This window comes from Benincasa hispida, chromosome 1 (assembly GCF_027475165.1).
Source record: "Benincasa hispida cultivar pf3 chromosome 1, pf3_genome.v1.1, whole genome shotgun sequence".
Classification (NCBI taxonomy): Eukaryota; Viridiplantae; Streptophyta; class Magnoliopsida; order Cucurbitales; family Cucurbitaceae; genus Benincasa; species Benincasa hispida.
Window position 1 is genome coordinate 49,326,078 of NC_143478.1, and position 21,527 is coordinate 49,347,604.

General features: G+C 32.7%; 2 protein-coding genes across 5 annotated transcripts; one reads left to right on the forward strand and one right to left on the reverse strand.

Annotated features, from left to right (window-relative positions):
• Window positions 1–5,948: 5,948 nt before the first annotated feature.
• LOC120074672 (RPM1-interacting protein 4 (RIN4) family protein) lies at window positions 5,949–14,350 on the forward strand. 3 transcript variants are annotated; one of them, XM_090306429.1, is made up of 4 exons: window positions 5,949–6,065; window positions 6,309–6,364; window positions 13,627–13,812; window positions 14,043–14,350. In XM_090306429.1, exons 1-4 carry the CDS (start codon window positions 6,035–6,037, stop codon window positions 14,064–14,066), a joined length of 297 nt encoding a protein of 98 aa, XP_090162555.1. In that variant the 5' UTR covers window positions 5,949–6,034; the 3' UTR covers window positions 14,067–14,350. The 3 variants fall into 3 exon arrangements, with proteins under 3 accessions (XP_090162555.1, XP_090162559.1, XP_090162560.1); XM_090306433.1 differs by having other exon boundaries at window positions 5,974–6,076; window positions 14,043–14,241; XM_090306434.1 differs by lacking the exons at window positions 5,949–6,065; window positions 6,309–6,364 and adding an exon at window positions 12,840–12,974 and having other exon boundaries at window positions 14,043–14,241.
• Window positions 14,351–15,096: 746 nt separating this feature from the next.
• LOC120074667 (putative membrane protein At3g27390) lies at window positions 15,097–20,733 on the reverse strand. 2 transcript variants are annotated; one of them, XM_039027870.2, is made up of 11 exons: window positions 20,501–20,692; window positions 20,081–20,313; window positions 18,913–19,021; window positions 18,597–18,792; window positions 18,370–18,506; window positions 17,100–17,388; window positions 16,531–16,637; window positions 16,293–16,437; window positions 15,946–16,141; window positions 15,592–15,832; window positions 15,097–15,479 (listed from the first exon to the last, which is right to left on the reverse strand). In XM_039027870.2, the coding sequence occupies exons 2-11, from the start codon at window positions 20,172–20,174 to the stop codon at window positions 15,224–15,226; spliced, it is 1,770 nt and encodes a 589-aa protein (XP_038883798.1). In that variant the 5' UTR covers window positions 20,175–20,313; window positions 20,501–20,692; the 3' UTR covers window positions 15,097–15,223. The 2 variants fall into 2 exon arrangements, with proteins under 2 accessions (XP_038883798.1, XP_090162547.1); XM_090306421.1 differs by having other exon boundaries at window positions 20,081–20,733.
• Between the last annotated feature and the right edge of the window lie 794 nt (window positions 20,734–21,527).

Consider the following 21,527-nt stretch of genomic DNA (forward strand, 5'->3'; position numbering starts at 1 on the left):
AGCCGAGAGGGCCTTCGTAAAAGGATCAGCAAGGTTGACTTCTGAGGCTATCTACGTGACTATCACATCTCCTCGGTGTACGATCTCTCTGATGAGATGGTACTTTCTTTCGATGTGTTTTCCACGTTTTTGACCCCTAGGTTCCTTGAAATTAGCAACTGCACCACTATTGTCACAATACGGAGTAATTGGCAGGTGCATATTTAAAACCACTTCTAAATATGTGAGGAACTTTGCAGCCACACTGCTTCTTTAGTTGCTTCACATGCAGCCACGTATTCTGCTTCCATCGTGGAATTAGTTATACAACTTTGTTTAACACTTCTTCATACTATAGCTCATTCGTTAAGAGTGAAAACTGATCCTAAAATAGATCTCCTAGAATCTACGTCAGTCTGAAAATTAGAATTAGTGTATCCAGTAAGAATCAAATCCTTAGGTCCATACACAAGCATATAGTCTCTCGTTCTCCTAAGATACTTGAGGATGTTTTTTACAACAGTCCAATGATTGTGTCTTGAGTTAGATTGAAACCTGCTGACGATTCCAACTGCAAAGCATATGTCAGGACGCGTACATAACATAGCGTACATCAAACTCCCAACTACAGATACATATGGAATTCTTTTCATCTCCTCAACTTCTTGAGGTGTCTGAGGACATTGATCCTTCAACAAATGAATTCCATATCTAAAAGGCAACATACCCTTTTTAGAATTTTGTATATTATATCTTGACAACATTTTGTCGATATAAATTACTTGAGATAGTATTAGGGTTTTGTTCTTTCGATTTTGAAAAATTTGAATCCTTAGAACATATTGAGCATCTCTCAAATCTTTCATATGGAACTGTGATGCTAACCATCTTTTTACGTCAACAAGGAAACTTGTCTCATTCCCAATGAGCAAGACATTGTCAACATAAAGTACCAAGAAAGCTACAATTTTGTTGACTATTTTCTTGTATACACAAGGTTCGTCAATATTCTGTTCAAAGCCATAAGATTTGTTCACAGTGTCAAATCTTATATTCCAGGATCTAGAAGCTTGTTTCAACCCATAGATAGATCTTTTAAGCTTACAATTCTTGACCCTGTTCAATGAACCCTTCTTGTTGAGACATAAAAATACTTTAATCAAGATGGCCATTTAAGAAAGTCGTCTTGACATCCATTTGTCATATTTCATAGTCATAGTATGCGGCAATGGATAGAAGTATTCTTATTGATTTTATCATGGCAACAGAAGAGAATGTTTCTTCATAATCAACCCCCTCTCTTTGGGTAAAACCTTTTGCCACGAGTCTGACTTTATAGGTTTGCTCTCTGCCAGTTTGGTTTCTTTTTCTCTTGTAAATCCATTTACAACCTATAGGTTTAATCGCATGTGGTTGATCTACAAGTTTCTAGACAGAATTGAAGTACATTGACTCCAATTTTACGTCCATGGCTTTTGTTCCCTATCAACATCTTCCATTGCCTGTTTGAAGTTTAATGGATCCTCTAATTCATCATCAGTATGATGTCTTGAGTTTCTGTTAAACCTATGTAGCGTTCAAGTTAATGAACAACCCTCCCACTACGTCGAGGAATACTCAAATCTTGAGAAGGACGTGACGGGGCAGCAACTGTCGTTGATGGACCAGCTTGATCAACAAATTTTGTTGATTTTTCTATAGTATCTTTGGTCATTTCTTGCAATATTAGTTTACTGCGAGCTGAAGATTTTTTATATGATCTTCTTTTAAAAATGTAGCATTTTTCGATACAAATACTTTATCTTCTTGGGGATCATAGAACAATCCACCTTTTGTTTTTTTAGGGTATCCTACAAAGAGGCATAATTTCGAACGTCGTCCAATTTCTTAGGATCTTGTACCAACACATGTGCTGGACATCCCTAGATTCGGAAATGACATAAACTACTTTTACATGAGGTGTTTCTGAAACACTTTTTGAGGAAACCATGTTCAGAATATATACCGCAGTCTCTACTACATACCCCTAAAAGGATTGAGGTAACTGAGCATAACTCATCATTGAACGAACCATGTCTAACAAGATTCGATTTCTCCTTTCTGCAACACCATTTTGTTGTGGTATTCTAGGTGCTGTGAGTTAGGATTGAATTTCATGATCTACTAAATAGTTCCAGAATTATAAATCCATATACTCACCACCTCGATCTGATCGAAGTATTTTAATTCTTTTACTAACAAGTTTTCTGTTTCGGTCTTAAATTCTTTAAGCTTTTCAAGAGTTTCAGACTTGTGACTTATTAAGTAAATATAGCCAGATCTGGAATAGTCATCAATAAAATTGATAAAATATTGATATCCACCTCGAGCTTTTACATTCATCGGACCACAAAGGTCTGAATGTATAAGTTCGAGGGGTTCTTCGGTACGAAGACCATTTTTAGAAAAAGATCGTTTAGTCATTTTTTCCTCAAGACATGACTCACGAGGAGGTAGAGAACTGGCTTTTAACTGGTTTAGATGATCATATTTAACTAATCTCTCAATCCTGTTGAGATTTATGTGACCAAGTCTGAGATGTCAAAGATAGGCATTAGGAGATTTTCCATTTTTTCTTTTCAGTTTCTGCTGTTTTAAACATATCTATATTTAAAATGGCTTTTGCTTCAATAGGTTTTAACACATACAAGTTATTTTCAAGTCTAGCAAAACGAATATGAACACCTCTTGAAAAAACGAACACTTCATTAACTTCAAAAGATACTTTAGACATATTTTCCAGTAGACACGATATGGAGATTAAGTTTCTTTTCATCTTTGGTACATAATATACATTTCTTAACAAAACAAAAGAATCTCAAAAAAAAAAAAAAAAATGACATCTCCCACTGCTTCCACTAAAATGAATTCTCCTATTCCCACCTTGAAAGTCATTTCGTACTCTAAGAGGTGTTTTTAAGAATTAGTTTTCTGTAGAAAAGTGCAAATATGGTTAGCGGCTCCTGAATCTAATATCCAGGTCATGTGAGAATTTTCCACTAAACATGTTTCAATTAAAGTAAATCTGATTTACCTTGATTTTCTTTTTTCGCTTTCTTCTAAGCCAAATATTTTGGGCAGTTATGTTTCCAGTGCTCATCTTCTCCACAATAGAAACATTTTTCTGGCACTAGAAACATTTTCCTTTGGGAGTTTTGTTTTTCTTTACAGCGGATTTTTTATTCTCTTTTCCCTTCTTCTACATATGTACACTTTTGTCTTTAGATGATGAAGGGACAAACTTCTTTTTGTTAGCGGGTTTTGTTTCTAACGATGAACCCTTTAGAAATTTCTTTCGTCGTGAAACAACATTTACTTCACTCTCTTTCAATTTCATCATTGACTGAAAATTCTATAGTTCGTTTAATAAAGTAGTCAAATTGTAATTTATTTTATTCATTACAGCATTAGTACGGAAGGGTAGATAGCTCTTTGGAAAAGACTCTAATATCATGCTAACTTGACTAGTTTCGTCTATGGTAGCCCCTAAGCTTCTGCGACATTAAAATGAACCATCCTGTCTAGAACATTTTTTCGAACATTGGTTCCATCTTTCATTGTCAGGAATGAAACCTGCTTTATTATGATATATTATTGATAAACTAATGATCTTCATACAATTCATTTTGAATAAGTACTAATATCCAATTGAAATATCAATGTTATATCTTTAACTATGTCCTTCTAAATGACATACTTCATATTTGATATATCATCAATATCATTGATATATTTTTTTCTCTCTCAAAATCAGGTATGTCAATTAGTTAATATATAAAATATGAAATATTTATTATACAATTGATATACCAAATTAAATATAACTCATATACCATTAAAATTATATTAAAAAAATTGAAAATGAAATAGATTAGCTAAAATAATTTATATTTGGCATATCGTTTGATAAAATTAATGTATTTAACATGTACCATTAATACCAAAATTGAACCAATCGGATGAAAATTACTCTTTATCAAAGCGAAACAAAAATATAAATAATATTTAACATAATTGAACAAACAACATCGATAATGACACAATTAAAAGTCATGATATATTGATTGTATAAATGATATTCTTTAAATAAAATATATTGATTGATTGGTATACCAAATATAAAGTATATCAGTTGACTGATATACCAATATATAAAGTATATCAGATATACTTGTTCATACACAAACGAGGATAAATTCGTAATAACAAAAAAATCGATAATCGGGTTCAAATTCTTTTGCTATATTTGCAATTTTAGAAAACCATAGCTAGGTTTGCAAATACCCTTATGTTTTTTGCTACCCATTGCAACTTCTAACAAAAAAAAAAAAAAAAAACCCATATTTTTACAAATAGTTTTTAGTCAACCTTATTTTTACAAATATTTTATAAATGTGTCCTAATTTAACACTTAATCTTGTCAACTTACATGAATAATGTTGTAATGGTTGTCAAACGCAACTTCCAATTTTAACATAATAGTTGTCATGTTAATGAAGGGATATGAGTCCCGGCGAAAGTGTGTAATCGTTTTATTTGATTTCTTGAAACAATTAAAAAAATAAAGTAATCGCTTTCTTTGATTTCTTGAAACAATTAAAAAAATAAATTAACAAAAAAAGGTTAAGAACCATATTGTTGTCAACACATGACCACAACGAAATCTCCTTTTGAAACTGGTAGCATTCTTATTCCACAAGATCTTCCTTGCTATAACTTCGGTAAGGATCTAGCTTGTGGGAACTATTTCTTGAAAGAATAGAGAGAATAGGGAAGAAGAAATTTTCTAAGAAAATTGGAAGAATTTCTAAAGGGAGAGTTTCAAAGTAACCATGAAGATTATTCTTGTAGAAAATGTGTTCTATTAGGGTCTCAAGGGTCCTAGTCATAGAACTCTATGAGTTACTCTAATCCTATTGGGGTAGTACTCACTCTACAAAGGTTTTAAATTAAATATCTAATAATATTCAATATAGTAAATATCTACCTAAATAATATCCCATATTAAATGGTTTAAAATATTTAATTCATATTTAAATATTTATTCTCTACATGATCTTTCATTACAACAAAATATACTATCCATGACACATGCACAATAGTACATTCGGAGGGGAGAGTAAAAAATAGTCATAATAGGCAATTTCATGTGTTTTTGGCAGGAAAAATGGAATTTTTCAGATTTTTAAAATTCATGACAGTTTTTTTTTGTCACAAATTAATGACGGTAAAAAAGAGTCATTAAATATAGGAAAATGAAAAGGCACATTTTTTGTGGAAAAATAAAAATTTTTGGACTTTTTAACTATTATGATAGTTTTCTTGTGTCAACAATTAATGCCTACAATTAACCGTCATTACATAGTGGGAGTTCTTCATAGTAATTAAATTGTAAAATAAATCACTTTTGACAGGAAACAAAATCTATTTTTTAGATCTTTTTTACTTCCATGATTGTTTTTAGTATCATTAATAAATGACTTGTATGAATTTTCATTAAAAAACAATTAATAAAAAAATTAGTTGAGGTGTTTTATAATTAATTATAAATTAGAAAAATATTAACCACGCTTAGTAAAATTTATTTTTAAATTCAAGAAAACCCGTTACGATGTTTAATAAATTAATGTTAAATAAGGAAAATATTAATAGCATTTATGTAGGTTTTAATTTTAAGTAGACATTAGATTTAATGAAGAAACTTGAGAATATTTAAAGAAAAACATATTAATAACACCCCGCTACTAAATTTAGACTATAATTTGTTCAGCTAAATTAAATTTCCTAAAATTTTGGAAAAATAGATTTTTAATCTTTTTTAATTCCAAAGTTTTGGAGTTTAATTTTATAAAGTGAAATCTAATCCCTTTTGTTAAAAATTGACAACTAACATAGTGATTTTAATATTGGGAGCATTTAAATAAATTAGGTTCATTGGCAATTTTGAACTTAAGAAGATCTTCATCTTCTAGGGCTCCATTGTGAAAATCAACTAAGAGAGGGGAGGGGTGTCCAAATGCTCCATTCATCGCTCACTCCTTCCAACTGTAAGTCAATGGTAGTTAAGTCTCTTTCTCCCCTCTGTATCTCTTTCTTTCTTTCTCTCCGTGTAGCTAGGTTTCATTCTTGTTGATTTTCTCTGGAACAAGCTTCTAGTACCCTCTCAAAATTGTTTTGTAATATACTACCAGAAAAATAGCATTTCTTGACATTTAGAACCTTTAGTACTTGACATTTTTCAAAAATTGTCAAGTAACAATCATACTTGAAGAAATATGGTTTATGTGTAGATTGGAGTTCGTATTTGAAGTTCATGAGTGTAGTTCTGACTAAGCAAGTACTTCAGGTGAGTAGTGTTGAGAATTGCGTTTAATTTCACGTCTTTAAGATTGAAATTAAATTTGGTCGGTGTTATAAGGTGAGGCTCAATGTTTTCCCTACGAGTTTTAGGGTGCTTGATTATATTTGGGACTTAACACCAAAGTGATCTTACTACTGGAACACTTAGGCTAGATTGGGATCTGTGTGCTGATAGAATAGACTCTTGCTGAATTTTGATGTCATGTTTAGTTGATGTATGTGAGATGTATATGCATGATTACTAGATAAATGTTACAGAGACTATGATTTTATCTATTGCACAGTTCATGATTTAAAGTTTAGAGGAAAAAGAACCATGAACTTGTATTTACTTATTATGGAGGAAATGTATGTGCATTACATGAGAGCATGAAAATGTATATGAGACCTCATGCATTTATATGCTTCATGAAAGTGTTTATAATATTAGTACTTAATATATAAATGATTTTGTGTCATATATACTATGTTGCTCAGTATTCTGAAGTATGATAAGAAGAACCAATTAACACCCACCATTTACATCTGGCCTTGGGTTCCCTTGTGCAGTCAGAAATTAGGGTTCCCGTGTAAGGGTATTTTAAATTCTTCTATTTTAATTATTGGTGAAACTATATGGTTTTAGTCGTTGAGATTATTTAATTTAGATTTACATTTTTTAAGTTTCTAAGTTTTCAAACTTGATATTTTATCTGATTCCTTTTACATGGTTTTGGATTTGATCCGAGAGGGAGGGAGGGGGAACTGGATTGATTTTCCATTGCATCATTCGTGTTCTTGTTCTTGATCAATTGGATTGTTTCTAAGTAAACTATTCCCCTAATTTTTTTGTTAAAAAATGGAAACTCTTGGTATTCTGTTTGGTGTATATGTGCTGATTGTTGGGTTTTTCTATTGCTTTTTCTGTCTTTTTTTTTTTTTTTTTTCCTTCTGAGATGAATTGTCAGTGCCATGTTATTGGCTCTAGCATCTAAACAGATCTTTACTCAAGGAAGTTTCTATTTCTAATTGGAACTTTTGTCTTCATCAATCTTCGTTTCCCTGTTGGGAGCTAGGATCATAAAAGAAAAGGAGTACATTCATATATTGATGTGTTGAGATTTTAATTTTATGTCCAAAGTTTGAGTACTTTGGTTGTCTATAAGTTCTGCTCTTTTTATTTTCTTTTGTCAAACTGATCTTTTAGATGGAGTTCCCACATGTTGATTTTAATTTTACATGAGTTCCTACATGTTGAATGATACTTCTAGACCTTGGTCAATCAACCAAGCTTCAAAAAATTTGGGACTTGCATCAAGTTGTTTTTGGTCTATATGATATTTGATTAGTTCTGAACACTCTTTGGGACTCTGAAAATAGTTTCAATTTGAGTTTTGATTTTAAGAATTTGTTTTTATTGTTTCAGCATTCTTTGAGTAGCGCTTTAGAATGGTGAGTATAATTCTCCTTAAAACCCTTATTTATTTTAAAGTATTTGATTAGCTCGAGTTTCGTTACATTCTTGAGTTAATTTCTTTTGATACGTATTGAAAAATATTAATAGTTATAATACAAACATGTGTGGGTATTCCCACTTTTTGGAAGTAAGTTCTAACATCAATGTTTTGAGCAAAATTGATGTTTATTGTTTGTTATATTTTAATTGATTAGTTATATTCTAAAAAAGTTTGGACTTACAATACTTCTATAATTTTTATGTCAAGATACAATGTTAAAAGCTCGTTCTTTGTAGTTTTGAGGAATGATTTAAAGATGGAGGTTTCTGATTTTTTGTAACCTCGATTAGTAAATTTAATTACTAATTTGAAATAATATATCTCATTCAAATTTTACAAGAGTATTCTAAAACAAAGTTACAGAATTAGATGAACTCTTTCTCTTGTCCGACCATAGAATAGACCAGATCAACATCCGAATGTTTTTGGTTGACAATGGTGTCCTATGGCAAGAGTGGATTGGACCTCGATCTGAGAGACGAGCTTTCCCCCTTCTCGACTAGACAAAGAAGATATGAATTATATTCAAACGGGCCAAGCACTTACCCTGTGTTCTCTCCAAGTCAGGTCGGAGGCTCCTATCTACTCCCCCAATTATATAGAGTAGATGCATCATAAATTTAAAAAAAAAAAAAAAAATCCTACCGGGGACTGGACTAGTTTTAGAGGTGCTAGACGATCTTGTATAAGGTCAAAATCATACAAATCTAATTTGATCGGAATATTAATCAAACCGAAGGACCCCTTAACTACTAAGGGATTAATAGAAAGAATCACACTTTTACCACTCCTATTATTCCCTTCTCATTTGATCTAATCTTTATTGTTCCTCGATTGATGTTATTAAAGATTGATTTGGAGCCTATTTATGTGGTTATATAGTGAATCTATGTATCGTTTTTGTTTTGTTTGGTTTGAAACTTATTTGTATGAATAAAGTGAGGTTTTGAGTGTAAATATAATAAAAAGTTTGAACTAGAGAATGTGAATATCAAGATGGAGGTATGTACAACCTGAAGGAATCAAAGAAAGTTCGCAGCGGAAGCGGAGATCGATCCCAAATCCCAATTTTTACAGAACATTCAATTTTACAAAATCAAATAAAATATTATGCATTAAATAAAAAATTACAGCATGCTAATATCAATTGAGAAAAGATATAAGAAGAATATTAACCCTTGAAGAGCAATCTTCAAGTAATTCCTTCTCCAAAATTGCAAGATGCTCGAAACCCTAATTAGCCACCACCACTAAAGCTTCCTCTGTATTCTCTAAGATGAGAATCCAATGAATTGTGGGCTTTTGGTATTTGAAAAGAGAGGAAAATTGAGATTGAGAGGAAGGAGAGGGTGAGATCTTGAGAACTATTCTCAGGGAATTCTTTGTATGTTCTCTGTAAAAACTCGAGGAAGATGGTTACCACCCCTGTACAACCCCCACAAATGCACGCAGTAGAGAGAAAAATAAGGAGGGGTAACTCCCTCCCAAAATTATTTTCAAAAAATAAATTAATAAATTAAAATAAAAAATAATTTAAAAAATATTTAATATATATATATATATATATATGAACTTCAAGTTATATTAAATATTGATAGAGTAGACATACAAAATACGAAAGTTAACAGAATCATTAAGCATTCTATTTACATTAATTTGTATAACAAGCATGCTAAAATCTAAGTTTTAAATAAAAGAGTTTCAAGTTTTACAACCTTTGTAGAATACCACTTAATCCTTGCTGGCTCCACAAAATTGACATTCAATCCCTTCAGTAGACCACTAAGAATGTCTTTTCTACTAATCTTAGTCTTGGATTGAGTGATGGAACTCCAAATTAAGAGGGAATTTTGAATGGTTTAAGAGAAAATTTTCTAGCAAATTTTTCTTTCTCCAAATTCAATTGCATGTACTCCAATTTTGATTAAAAAAAATCTAGTATTTAATAAACCTAAGCATGCAAGCACTAATTAATCAGTCATTTGACACTTCAAATGGCACTCAATTAGTGGGTTATGTGTTAATTGTTGGAAGAATCCACTTAAACTCAAAAAAATGGGACAAATCCCCTATCAATCAATTTTTCAAACTTTAATTATATTTAATTTAAAAATAAATTAAATATAATTTAAATCCAATTTCAAAAATTGAATTTCTTTTAAAATTGAATTGAATTGAATTTAATTAATTAAATAATAATAATTTAATATAAACTATTAAATTGATAAAACACATAATTCAAACATGAATCCCTATTCATGTAATCAATATTAAATATATTGAACTCTACAAATACGTTTAATTTCAATAAATTTAAACGTTAGTTATATCGAATATAATTATCCAAACCCTAAAATTGATTTTGAACATTTCAAATTCACTCAATATTCTAATCTAATGTTTAATCTTTTATGAGCTAATAGATGGACCTTATGGACCTAAAAAATCATGAGCTCCAACGATTTGAGATTATTGACTAAACTCTTTAAACATAATTAATCAATATTCATTAACTACCGAGACATGCCACTATAGATCATTAGTTGCACTCTCCTCACTGTAGATAATTTGTGTCCACTTGATTTAACCATAATTAGTAAGTCGGTCCTTCATCGATCATTCAAATTTACAGCTAGGTCAAAAATACCGTTTTACCCCTGTAAATACATCTTACTCCTTAAGTCTCCATTGATCTGCTATTGAACAATTAGTTTATAGTCCAACTAATAAATCATATCCCTCTCTGTCATGAGAGGGCGATGCCCCTTTGTTCAAGACTAGGAATTAGTACTTAAGGGAACAATCTATATGCTAACTCTAAGATAGATAGGAGTGAATTACATCTTGCAAGACTATGTCCCTTGTTATCAATCTGGTTTTATCCCCAAAATAAGAGACTTATTGAGTGGTGATATTGAATCACTCTCACTTATGCAGATCAAAGGATAATCCCGAATAAACAGAAGTTCATAGCTAGTTCAGGATTAAGATCGAGTTACCTTAGGCCATCGATTTGAAATAGTTAGTTTAATAGTAAACGGTTGTTGTGAAGAAAAGTGACTATTTGTAGTTTGGTCTTATACAAACGTCTTTTGCATAGGATGCATCCATTCGCATGTCTCCACTTGAACAATTTTAGGATCACATTGTTTGTATCAATATACAAAATGGGTCGTGTCCATATTGGTCCCAGGATGAGAAACTCAATCTCATCTATATGCTTATAGATCTTTTTAGCTATATACTAAAACTTGATCATCTTTTATGTCTTTACATAAAGTCAAAGTATTCATACTATAGCCATGGGTTTGTTTATTGAATTTTATAACAGAATGCAATTTCAATAACACTTTTATTGAATGAAGTCTCAATAATACTTTTATTGAAAAATAGAATATGTTTAAAAATTACGAACTATGAGTTTTAAGACATTCCCAACAAATATAACATATAACCTATAGTTTAATATTGTATCAAATACAATATAACCTATAGTTTTTATTCTCTCTTTATGCAGGTATTTAATATAAATCTCATTTATACTAAATTTAATTATATAAATCTAATTCACATAATTAATATTTGAATCATATTCAAATAATTATTTCCTCTCAAATAAACTCTATATTATAATGTATCAAATGCATTATAGCAATTATATCATATATAATTAAATTAAATTAATTATATCACATATAATTAATTCTCTTAATTAATTTGAACAATTCAAATTAATCTAATATTGATTCTTTTACTTCTTACTGAGCTACATAGAGGACCTTATGAATCTATAGCTTGAAGCTCAAATGGTACTTGAATAATTAATTAAGTAATTCCTATATAACCAAAGTTCATTATATATAAAAGTGAGATTGTCTCATAAGATTTCTCAGGGGACAACATTTTACCATTTATTAGCTTTTTTCAGATGTAAAATCTTTCAACTTTTGAGGAGAGGGAGGCAAAGTAGAGAGAAAAACATAAATTCTTGATGTTATTATATAATATGGGGCAAAAGAATGAATTTTTTGTACGAATCACATAACCTAGCAGCAATAATGGAGAATGGCCAATTCTTAAAAAAATCAAATGGAAACTAACCTTCTACTTACGTCATAGATCACTCCACTGAACCCAGTATCATATTAGAGACATCCCTTCCAAATCGAAGCTCTAATGTGATGTTAATTTCAATCACAATTTTCATTTTCAATCATTGGTTGACCAATCTGGGTTATAGTGTGCCCTCCCACCACGATATTACAAGGCTCCACTTTGCTATTACCACATCTACCATACCTTCACCTTTGGGATGAATGATGTTCCTAGGGGATGGAATCGTGTTGACCCTTAACGATCCTACCAATAGAATTGTTGTGTGAGGACACCTGCAACGTCCTTGATTAGCCAACAAGTGATTAAAATGAAAATCACAGTTGAAATGAACATCGCTTTAAAACTCTGACCATTTCACGATGAGTAAGGCATCCCTAACATAATACTAAGTTCTAGGTGATAAAGTGTCGTGGAGTGCTCTATGATGTAAGCAAAAGGTTAGTTCTTATGGATTTTTTAGGATTTGGTCATCCTACGTAATTTTTGTTACTTAAACGATTATAATTCTTTTTTTCTTTTTTGCCAACCTAGGGTGAAAACACATACTCTCGATCAAAAGATCAGAAATTTAAATACCCCTCTCAAATATGGCAGTTGAACGCAAAAAATAAAATTTTTATTTTGTTAACAAACAAAAATAAGAGAAAAATGATTATAGAGCCTTAAAAAAGCAAGTAAACAAAAATAAAACAAAATGGTTAGAGGTGAAAGTAATAAAGATAGAATTGTGTTTCGGTTCTAAAAAAATAAGAAATAAATAAAGAATAAAGAATAAAGATAGAATTGTGGAAGTGATGTAAGAGAACTTGAGAAACGGCCTTTAAAATGGAGTTACCAAAATACTCGGTTTCTGTTATTCCCATTTTAGCTTCCAACACCCCATTCTCCCTCTCTCCTTCCCTCTTCCTTCTCTCTTTCTTTCTCTCTCTCTCTCACTTTCATTTCTGTGCAGAAAAGCTTTGTTAATGTATTTTAATGGCTTCGGTAAGATTCTCTCTTCTTCTTCTTCTTCTTCTTCTTCTTTCCTCTATTCTATTTTCATCCTCCCTAATCAATCTCTGTATGTGATGGTATTTACAATGTAATATAAGAACAATATGGCCATTGTTTTGCAAGACATGATAAATTTACAAATCTATATTACTATGGTGTTTTTTATCTCCAAAAACGACATTTGGAATTTTTTTAATATAAATCTATGATCTGGCTTAGCTATGATGTTTTTGTATAATTTTGCTGGTAGAAAATGGAATTTTTTAATAGAAGTTGCTTGTAAAACAATCAAAATGGGAAAGAATGTGGCATAAATTTGGAATCTATTGTTTTGTTTTTTCCTATTTTCTGGGAATGATGATGGTGATCAATATATAATCATGTATAAGCTTCCATTTACTTCTCCCTGCCATGCCTGCCTCGTTTGATATTGGGTAGAAAATATTTCATGGTTTTCACAGAGATGCATGGCAAAATCAAACACAAGATAGGCAGAGATCTACACATAAACATGGAACATTCTATGCAAGAGAAAAGTGTTCCTTTAAAAGCAATGGGAGAATTGACAAACATGAGAATTCACAAGTATAAATCAATGGAAAAGCTCTGAATTCTGATATTTGTACTTTTCCAATGTCTATAGCAGGATAAAGGTCGCCCCTTGCCGAAGTTCGGCGAGTGGGATGTCAACAACCCAGCCTCCGCTGAAGGATTTACGGTAATATTTAGCAAAGCTAGAGATGAGAAGAAGTCAAATGAGGCTCCTGGGAACACAGGAGCCAAAAACAATACATCCAGACCAGAAGAGAATTATCAATATTCTCCCATGGTAAGTAATATCACTAACTAATTTTAGTTTGTCCGCCTGTGCACAAAAAATGCTAAACAACTTATTAAAACATTATATCATTAACTAAAAGATCATACGTTTGAATTCATACCTCCACATGTTACAATGCAAAATATATATATATATACATCTCACTAACTTACTCGGCTTTGGCTTCATCTTCTCACAATGAGTTAGAATTTACTACAAATTTTTGTGCTTGGATGCAGAAAAAATGGTTTTGCTGTTTCTGAAACTGCTAGGGAGTGATGGTGGTGGTGACGACAGATAATGTGAAAGAAGGCTGAAGAAAAGATTTATGAGTGAGAAGCAGAATCAAGTAGGGATGTGATGGTTTATTTCCTCTCTCTCTCTCTCTCTGTACCTCTTACTATATATGCAAAATATAGAATACAAAAATTTTCATGACATGCATATAGAAGTTGAGCGGTGGTTATAGCTCCCTGTAAGTTTCGCTCTAATAGAAACTTTTTGCTTTCAGTTTTTTTTTCTCAATGTCACGGATATTGTTGTTTGCAAATTAACCATTCAAAAATTTCTGAACCAACACACTTTGTTTTTCTAAACTGTACATGTTACATGGTGAAAAGAAAAGACCCATACTCACCTACTTAAATGATTAATGACATGCCTCTCACAAACAAATGAAATCTAACCTTATACTTACATCAAAGCGCACTGCCGTGTTTGATCACGTATCACATTAGGGATGGTCATGCCTATCCTAGCCCAAATGCGATGGTCATCTCCATTGCGATTTTCATTTTTCTCTATTCTACCACAATATTCATGGGAAAAGCACAACAAAGTGAGAAAAATGAAGATCGCGATAAACATAGTCATCACATTAGGGTTATGATAAGCATCGTCATCTCTAATGTGATACTATATAAAACACTGATAGTGCACTTTGACGTACGCAAAGGTTAGATTGGGAGTAGGTCATTAATCATAAAAGTACCCGTGAAAAGGTCTATCTGTAGGGGAAAAAAAAAGCTCTAAAAAGAAATCTAAAAAGAAACCAAACGACTGCTTCCTTTTTTTTCCTTAGAATGGTAGAGAGGGAGAATTTAAATTAATGGCCTTTTACAGAGAGGTAGAGATGTCTTAACTACCACGCTATGCTCAGATTGGCCACCCTTATCCATCTTGAACTATGCCAAATTTCCCAGTTGCTCTACGCAAAACCTGGAAATGTGTGCCCTGTACTGGAAAATGAATTAGGTTCAGTTGAATTTAAAAATCATTATAACACTTGAAGAATTATCAAACCTATATAGATATACATATTTACTGCCAAAACAAAAGTATACATTTATCACCATCAATATAATACTTGGAAAAGAACTAAAAATTACAGAAGTTCGACTCTACTAAAGATCTATCCACCCTAAGCAATATCAATCTCTCTTTCGTCTGGTTGTGATTCTCTCTCGGAGCCTCTATAGCTTGTTTTGCCATTCGAAGATTTCTGACTGAACAATCTGCCAAATGCGCTCCTTGACCTTGCTAATGACCTACTCCCATTAGTTGACTGGGAAGAACCCTTTTTCTTCGAAAGTTCTTCAGATAACTTCTTTACAAGACTATCGAAACGACGCCTGAAAGTTGGATACCTTGAGATGGATTTAGTGATTCCTCGAAGCCTTCAAATAGTCACAGGAAAGGAGGAAAGAAGGATCAGACTATAACTGAGTTAAATAATAAATTAACAACATATAAAGGTTCACTGTATCTTATTGAAATTTGAATTCCAACCTCCGAGCTAGCGCTTCAAGTTCAGCTTGTCTTCGCTCGGATTCTGGAGGCGTTACAATGGTTGAATTTTTCAACCTCTCAGGATCACCACTCACCAGAACTAATTTATACAAGTATTCCTCTTCTGACTCCGAAAGATTTTCTGCTCTTATTTGATCTTTGATTATCAAAAGCGGGTTAAAAAACCAATCGAAGAAGGTATCTTTGGGCCTGTTTGTGCTAGAAATTTCGACATTGTTACCTGGATTCATCAATATGAAGAGTAAACTCAAAATTCCATTTGAAAGAACTAAGAGAGAGCGAGAGATAAATCATCATAATTCATAATCTACTGATGACAAATTAGATACTCACTTAACAGAAGTCCAGCTGAATTTGCTTTTGCAGAGCGTAATAGTGCTTCAAGAATGCAAAAAGCTGGTAAGCCAATGCTAATAACTTGGCTTCCTTTGCTTGACTTTGCATCTTCAATATCTGTTGGCGTTATTATTCCTTCACAAACCATAGTTTCTCCATGGCGTTGACACTCCTTAAACAAGCTATCAAGCAGCTATAGTGATGATAAATATAAATCCATTCAGTATCAGAGCAATAGGACATAAGAAGTGGAGATAAAGAAATCTGACTAACACCCATTCCGAGAAATATTGCAGAAAAGACCCATAAGGAAGGTTTATGCAGACTAAAATGAGCAAAAGTACCTCAAGCGGCTTCAGATCAATCATAGGTTCCTTGAGTGAATTCATGCGTGAAGGTGGATCACGAAAAGAGCTTGGTCTTGAGCTTGAGGAGGATGTATGCAAACCGGCCGTTAATGATTGTCCATCCGCTCTTCGATAAATCAGCCTTCATTATAATAAGTCATTATAATATCAGAACAGAGTATTAGGGGAGAAAGAATAACCTACTTATTTAAGAATTAAAGTGCTTGAGTAAAACCTGGGAAAGCATGATCCCTCTTGCATGTCAAGAACGTCGTTGCTGTATTCATCGTAAATCGACAAGGATGCAACAATATATCGAAGCCCCAATAAAAAAGAAGACTCCTGCAAACATGAGCCACAAAAGATCAATGCAATCGGTGATGTCTAGGCATAAAGCATATATCATGTGATCTATAATGCAAACAACGAATCTCATTGAAGTCCATTTATTAGCTCTGAAAAATGCAAAAAGTCAAATTTGCCAAAATCTAGAACTTTCTTTTTTAATGAGAAATGCCAAAATGTAGATGAAGATGCAAAGAGTGAAAAAGTTATACTTTATTGAATCATTGTAATTAAAAATTGTATTTAATTAAAATGAACGGAGAGGGAAAATGTAAATTCTTTGTTTCACTGAAGTATGAAACAGAAATTAATCTCACTTCACCAGTTGTGTGATTACAATCAAATTGTCCATGTATTTGTCAAACTAACAGGATTAAAATGTATTTAGCGAGAAGTTAATTAGACCCTGATGGTAAAAGATTTATCAAATACTATCAAACTTGAGTTTAATAATTTAACCTGATATGCAACAATGCCTGCATAGGCACCCAAGAAGAGACTGGAGGCAATGGAGCCCAAAACTGAACCCACAACAGCCAATGGCCAAAGTAGGATAATAAGACCCGCAAATGGAACACATATTGTCTCTAAAAAGGGACCTTCTCGACCGATTAGGTCATGAAATAAGCGATTCCACCCTTTGAAAAGCATAATAGGACTTTTGAAGATGGCTATAAACGAGATCATGAATACATCGACAACGATACCAAGAACTCCAGCAATCAAAGCTCCAGGGAGATAGAGCAACCTACATAAAATTAACAGGAAGAATAAGATCAACAATGGGTCATTAGTATCATCACCAAGGCATATGCAACTATTACCTACTTATAATAAGCAACAAATAACATCTGGTGTTGTGAAAAACAAGGTCAACCATTTATAACTTACAAACGCAAGCTTCATTCAACAACAAGCCTACAAAATCCCACTAGGTTGAAGCTAGGCTAACCAATAATATTTACAGAAAAAAAGGCTTCCAAATTCATATGAATTACAAAATGATTAAAGAACTCCAAAGTGAACAATTAGATTTAGCTATTTCTAAATTCTAAAGAATCCTCCCAAGCCCTAGGCTTACCATTAAAAGCTCTTCATCTGTTTCTTTCCTTGAACCCCAAGGGATTGTCTTCCCCTATTTACCCAGACGACGGATTTTTCTTACAATTATGCCCACACAAAATAGAGAAACACTTCCCTTTTTAGATTCTTAGGAAGGTAGATTGACACTTTGTTGCATAAAAAACCCCATCACCTTCTACTGAAAAGACGATGGAAAAGGAAAATATCTTTCCTCTCATCCGTGGGTGAAGTGAAGAAGGAACCCACCATTTTTCAAATATTTAAAGTTGGAACCTGAAAATTTCTGACTCTCCCCCTGCATCCACATTTTTACAAAGCACACCCCATGATGGGTTGACAGAAGAATTAGGCTACTTCTTCAAGGTTTTGTCCATGGTTAATGATAGTATTGACTCCCCAAAAGCAAAGTGTCCAGATGAAGATATTCAATTATTTTGGCTTCCTTCATTCATATCACACTAGATAGTATTTTCAAGAGCCACACTGCTATCAATTAGCTTGTCAACCAAGCTTTCATTATTTGATGTTAATGAATATGCTTTTGTCATATAGATCATACTGAGGTATAATTCATTCTAGATTACTCAAATGATACAATAACCAGATATATAGAGCACAAAAAAAAAAAAAAAAAAAAAAAAAAAACCTTATCTCATAGTGTTCCCCATGTGGAGGTGTTCTTTGCCGTAGGTCCTGCATGAATGATTTGTAGGAATGGTAGCAAAAGTCCCCAAAATCTCGAATAACTGTGCAGCATCCTTTAATGGTGTCCCAAGTTCCATCCTGAAGTCCCAAATATATAAGTCTCTCTTCATACAAACAAGAACAAAGCATGATAATAAAGAACTAGGTAGAACCTAATCGTAGCCATACATAGATGCAATGAAACAACTGGTTGTCCTTTGATTCTCCAACAGCATCAAACGTAGCAAGTATTGGTGAAAAAAATCCATATGCAGCTCCACCAATGATACTTGCAACTATGCTGACCACTGGCCACAAAATCAAGGGAATGGGTAGCGCTCCAAAGCAGAGAACAAATTTTAAAACGGGTCCGAGTTGTTTGGCACTGTTAACTCGGGAAAAATGTTAGATCAATTGTGGTGGTAAATGATGGAAGAGAATGGAAATAGCAAAGACACAAAGCAGATATACAAAAATGACTAAGCAAAACTTCCTAATGGCACACCTCAGAATGCTATAATACGTCCAGAACCAGTGCATTGGCCAAAGGCCTAATACGATACCAGAGATTCCAACTACCATTAGGAGACATATCAGAGGGCACAGAATGATACCTGAAATAACAGTCTGGTATTAATACATTATTTTCTAAACCAACAAAGTTCATATGTACAATTCAGTCGGTATGTTAAACTCAAACATACAATTAAGTAATTGGCATCATTATAGTTACTTGATGTGCTAAGGATTCATTTTTCAAACTAAAATTTTCCCCATTTAATATCCTCAACTTTTATCTGCAGTCATCAAACATTATCCAGATCACATATATCAAGATAGAAAACCAGGAAACCCAGTAATATTAACAAGGGGGAAAAGCAGGGCACTTTGGTACAAATCTCCAATGATATACTCCTCCACTCCAACCCTCTCCTTTCTAAGTAGCAAGAACTCAATAGTGTATTCAGCGACCACATTCCTTCTTCACTTGTTGACTTCAGGATCCTCCCATCGCCCTTTGCATAGTGTTATACCATACCCAACAAACTTCCTTAAGAGTGGATTGTCATGTGCATCCATCAATTCATCCTAGTTCTTTCAGTTGTTCAAAGATTGATCGGTCCGTAAACCTTTTTCGGTTATTCCCCCTTTTTCATGTGTTTTCTACTTACCTCCCATTTCTCAGATATTTACTCTCTTGAAAAATTTCCCAATTGATAAAAAGGGTCCTCGTCCTGTTAAGATACTCACATATGCTACCCCCCCATCTCCTACAAACCACATAGTGACCGTAGCTTCTTTCAGATTCTAAAATTTGGAGAAGACCCTTGGTTTTTTCTCACAGCATATCTTAAACCACTTCTATATTATTATAACCCAATATAGGAATGAGAAGATATTTAAAACAGAGGGATTTCATTGACAGTTGAGTGTGGCAAATCAGGACAGGAGCCATAGTAACTAAATTAAGCAAACCAAATATGGTTTTACAAATTCATGTAGTAAAAAAATTACTTGCCGCACTTGTTTATTCCACTTTTAAGACTAATATCATTTAGAGTAAAATCTCCAATGGGGGCAAAAGCAAATGTTCAATAAATGGAAATACAACCGGCAAAGCTAGGTAAGAAGAAACAAATAGCAGAAATTCCAGCCAAGAAATCGAAGGTAACCTTTAATGGTGCCCAAAAGCAAAAGGCCGACAAAGAAGGGAATGAAGCAAATAAAGTTCCATAGCCAAGAGAAGAAACCCCTCGGAGGTTCCATTGGCAGCCTCAACCAAGCAATCCCTATCTTAGTGAAGTCAGAAGAAACCCATGTCTGAAATCAACCTCAATCGAAGCACAGACCAGGAAAATCCCATCTACAGCAGATTCAGTTCCCAGAAACACAATCCCGAACGATTCTGTTGAAATTTCACCACAAAAATGCACTAAATATTTGAAGATCTTAAAAGGCAAAGAGGCAGGCAGAAGGCCACAGAAAAAAAGAAAAGAAGGAAAAAGAACAAGGGTGGAATCCTGAAGTTGAATTAACAAAGGGAATTTCGGGTTTTGGTATGGATTTTGAAACAGAAGAAGCAGTTAAAGAACCGTTTAAATGGGGCGATGGAGTGAAGAATACTAATGAACACCGAATCGCTGAGCCAACTCTTCACTTTTCCATCGAATTTACAACGAAGCAACTTCGACTCTTCCTCCATGCTTTTGCATTGCTTGCTAAAGCCAAAGCTTTATTTAAATTTTATGTATTAGTTTATAGAGAACATTGAAAAAACTTGTGTGATGTCAAATTTATAATATGTTACTATTTAACTCACATCCACATTCCTTTTTTTGACTAACACACATTTATTATGGACAAGAGCAACGTGTCTATGTTTACATGATGCCATGTGTCAAAACACTAGATAGGATTTAAGAGGCATTTTGAATAGATGAGAGGATTTAGTCGAACGAGATATACATCCACGAGAGTTCGATTTAGTCGAGCGGGACATATATGTACGAGAGTTCGATTTAATCGAACAAGATATATAGACTTAAAATTGGATTCTTAAAAATTCAAATAATTATCTCTATATTTATTTTGTTAAAAAGATGGTCATCATAATTTATTGAACACTTGTAATCATCCTTCCATTAACCTAATATGAGACTTTAATTCAAATTTGATCTTTATGGATTAAAAATTACCTGTTTGATCAATAGGTTTTTAAAACACTCAAATTGTTACACTACTTTTCTTATGTAATTTGTTCTTTTTTTTCTCCACTCTACATTAAATATTTTAATGTGTAATAATTTAGTCTATATATTTTTTAATTGGTACTATTTAGTCCATAAACTTTAGTTTGTAACCAATTTAATCCATACTAAAGAAAATCTCATAGAAAATAAATGTTCATTTTTATCATATGGGATTTGATCTTTGTAATTTTTAAATAAATTTGATGTTCGCTAGAATATAGTTTGACTAGTTAAGACATATACCAATCAGTAGGTCAGATGTTTACATCCATATTCCTACTTCACTTGTTGTTTGAACTAAAAACAAAAGGTTGGATTTTATCGAGAAACCGATCTATTATATTTTAACAATCTTTTTAATGATAAAAAC